The sequence below is a fragment of the Chenopodium quinoa genome, unplaced genomic scaffold, assembly GCF_001683475.1.
Source record: "Chenopodium quinoa cultivar QQ74 unplaced genomic scaffold, ASM168347v1, whole genome shotgun sequence".
Lineage (NCBI taxonomy): Eukaryota > Viridiplantae > Streptophyta > Magnoliopsida > Caryophyllales > Amaranthaceae > Chenopodium > Chenopodium quinoa.
In genome coordinates, this window is record NW_018745448.1 from 9,889,528 (window position 1) to 9,893,520 (window position 3,993).

At 34.6% G+C, this 3,993-nt stretch overlaps 1 protein-coding gene across 1 annotated transcript; it reads right to left on the reverse strand.

Moving 5' to 3' along the window:
- Positions 1-529: 529 nt before the first annotated feature.
- Positions 530-2,737, reverse strand: LOC110713782 (anthranilate N-benzoyltransferase protein 2-like). The gene is made up of 2 exons (XM_021892226.1): positions 1,953-2,737; positions 530-1,206 (listed from the first exon to the last, which is right to left on the reverse strand). The coding sequence occupies exons 1-2, from the start codon at positions 2,608-2,610 to the stop codon at positions 530-532; spliced, it is 1,335 nt and encodes a 444-aa protein (XP_021747918.1). The 5' UTR covers positions 2,611-2,737.
- Positions 2,738-3,993: the final 1,256 nt, after the last annotated feature.

Consider the following 3,993-nt stretch of genomic DNA (forward strand, 5'->3'; position numbering starts at 1 on the left):
TAATGTTTCTAGACTTTACTATAATAGATGTTCTTACCATTATGCTCGTATTATGTAATATGAAATACTTGTATAATTCTTTTCTTTGTTCATTATGTCACAATAATATTGCTAGACTTTACTATAATAGATGCTCTGACCATTTTCACGACCATCTATCATAGTAAGTGATTACATTATGACTAATGAGCAAAGAAATATCACTCTATGCTAGTATGCTATTAATAAAGGCAATTCCCAAATATAATCCGAACACTATTTTAGAAATAATATTGCTAGACTTTATTATAATAGTTTATTTAGTTATTTAGAATATTTTTTTATATGGAAACATAAATGTATAATAAAAAAATTAAAAAAGACAGCGAATCATAAAGAGACATTTGTCAGTCTCACATTGAGGCGCTTGTCTTTTAGTATAATATATAGATAGATTATTTGAATTTCATTCAACAAAAATGTAGGTAAAAGAAAGTCATGAAAGAACTTTCCAAGAATCGTGCAAGATTCACAATAAATAATTATGTCCTCAAAGTTTGCTGCTAATCTTATAGAAATACTCTTTAAAAGCCTTCATATGAGATGTGAAAAGCTTAATGGTCACAGAAAAACTACCATCCCCAGTTGAGCATGGTGTAATGCAAGTTTGCCCCTCAAATTTCAGCCCATTAATACCTGTAAAAATGGGCTCACCAAGCCCAAAATCAGCTTCATGACAAGGTAACCTAGCCCAAGAATTTATTGAAAAGTTTGGGCTTGTATAAGTTTGTGGCCCATGAACAATATCCAATAAATTTGGATGTGATTCCACATAATCAATAGCTGATTTTAAATACTCAATATCATCTAATTTCTTAATTGCCTCATGAATCTTACTCGCAACATACCAAAGTGGTTTACATGTGACATCTCCTGCCTTTTCTACACAAGTTGCATGAAAGAGGATATTACCACAATACCCTTGTGGTATTGCCATCTCCTTCAATCTTGACCGTCCGTTTGCGGTGATGTAAAGTTTGACGTCTTGATCGTTTGCTAATCCACGCGCCTTGCATACACTGCGCCACATGTGCCCAGCTTGAATCTCAAATGTACTTAGCTTGTAATTTGTTACTTCTTGTTCTTGAGAAGTTGCTTGTAATTTTAAGATGTTAACTTGGTCTTTGGTGAGCTTGAAGATACACTCGGTTGTTGTAACCATTTCACCTAATCAAGTAGTCAATTTTGAGTTAATTTATGAAAAATTAATTTGTTTCAAAAGTTACATCCTTTGTCCCAAAATAATTAACACGTTGAATTTTTTTTTCATTATTTACATTCTAAAATTTGATCATAGATATTTAGCACTCTAACAATGCATTTTGTTTTTTTGACACACACACACACAAAAAAAATAAAATAAAAAATAAAAAATAAAAAATAAATAAAATAATAAAAATTGTTAGAGTACTAAATTTTAAACACAACACTTTTGTTTTACATTCATTTTATAATAATTGCAATAATTCCTTATTTGGTAATGACTCATTTATATTTTATACTTTGTCTCTTCTATCAACTCCACTTATACTTTTTATTACTCGTATTATTATTGTTATTATTATTATTATTATTATTTATCTTTCCTACTAACAATTAAATATACCCATACCAACTATATTTTATATTATTACATTCTCCTTTTGGTCCCCTCGTTATGATTTACCTAGAACTATATATATGCATCACCTAGTGCTACGATTATAAACGGAGGGTGTAATCTATTAAAAACAAATTGTACCATAAAATATGCCGTTAAATACATATAAACATAAAGTTTTAAACTATCAATAATTTTTTAAATTTTTTTAACTAGTATATAATACATGTAAGATTAAACTAATACATTAACATGTAGGTCAAATTCGATTGTGTCAATTATTCAGAAATGGATGGGCGGAAGACATAATCACCTGATAAACCCTTCGGGGCTAAAGGAGGTATAGATGGCTCATACTCCAAGTGTCGAAACTTAACTTGAGGCGGGTCACGAGGAGCAAGGTAAGCAACCCTATCATGAACCGGATAAACATCAAGGTCTAACCCTCGAACCAATCTAGCCCACGAGTTGACAAAATGATAATGTGAAGACCCATCACATACATGGTGATGTGTAGCAAACCCAAGACATACACTCCCGCATTTAAACCGAGTTAGTTGCACAAGTAATATAGGGAACGACGAGACCCCTCCCGAGTAGTCGCACGTAGGAAACAACCCCTTCATGAGTTGAGGGTCGGGACTCAAGTAGTCCCCGAAATCGGCTAGAGCTTCCGTCGATTCCGCCTCGAGAAATAAGACTCCCTTAGCATTGCAATCGATCTCGTACCTTCCGTTGTCATCGTTGAATTTTAGCCGCCCTGCTAATGGGTAGAATGGCACTAAGGCTCTACTAAGAGCCTCCTCGAAAACTTCGGTGTCGAAGGCTTTTGTATAGAGGTGGAGTACGTTAGTATGTGAGTATGGTTGGCGTATTATCATGTCTAATTTTGATAACCAAAGACTACCTTTTGGTGTCTCCTTAGATGGACGTACCATGGTTGATTTCTTTACTTTGATGCTACTACTCATTTTAGTATAATAATGTTATGAAATTAGAATTGGGGTATATGAATTGGGTTTTTGTTGTGTTATAATGCAGCAAATTTGAAAAGATGAGAGTATCGTAGTAATTGATTGAATTGGGAATAAAATGTGGATAAGTGTAGTTCTACTTAAAGATGAAATTGATGGATAAAGTGTGACTACGAGAACCTTAGATAGGTTGAAAATGGAGGTGCAATTTGTGGTGAGGAAGCAGGTTGCATGTTTGATGGATGGTGTATGAATTGATTTGTTACACGTAGAAGATTGTAATTTGCATGCAGTAAAATTTGTAATATTTGGGAAGGTAATTGTCAAAAGCTTTTATAACTGATGGCGATGTTATTGATGGAGATAGGGATGATAGTTATTTACTTATTTAGGATAAAACTCATAAATTTTTTTTTTCAAAAAAAAAAAATGTAGTAATAAAATTCAGATAATAATAATAATAATAATAATAATTACGTAGTGTTCTATGCTACAGATTGGGTGTTCTTTTGTTCTCCATTTCAACACCGTGTTATTCTCAAGACTACTCCCAGCCAAGCACGCTTAACTATGGAGTATCTTAACAAATAAGCTCCCTAAAAGGAAGATGCACCTTGTTGATATGAGTAGTATATCAAATCCTTTTTAAAGCAATCATGAGGGGTATTACAGTGGTTATTAAACATCGGCACAACGTTGCTCGTGACACCCTAGTTGATATTTGTTTTCGGTTTGGAATTTCTGCTCGAAAGGAGGTTAACGTTGGGTTGAATGGAGGGAACGACAGGGCTCTACGACTAGCATATACGCTGCTTTATTCCTGGGATAGAGGCATTAATGTATGTGTTGACTTGACGTACGGGGTCTTCACTTTTAACACAATCAAGGTTGTCTGACTTCGTTCTTGGTCGTGTTGTGTCGGCGGCGGCTCAGCGGAAGCGGGACAAATATGGGGTGTTAGGAAATAATATGTTGTAACCATGAAAATAATAAAGAAATTAGGGCAAAAATACAATACTCCATTGTAGATCTCATGCATAAAAGCTGTGACGCGTTTTACGGCTGCCCTAGAAGCGTATTTCGCCACCACCGGTACGAGGCTCTCAGTGACAAATGCTCCCCGAGGGTAACACATCTACCTTCCAACTCCGTACCCAATTGGATGGTTGGAATCACTTCAAGAACTGCTCAGATCTCTATAGGAATGAGTTTGTGTTTATTGTGTTTAGGGTTTTTCAATACTTTGTGTCTTTTCTATCACCGTAAAAAATAATAGGTCAAGGGTATTTATAGGTTATGAAAATAAATCAAGAATAAGGAAACAAAACTCGGCAAAAACGCGTTTCTCGAAGCCTTGCAAGGTCTGCCCAATCTGCCAGG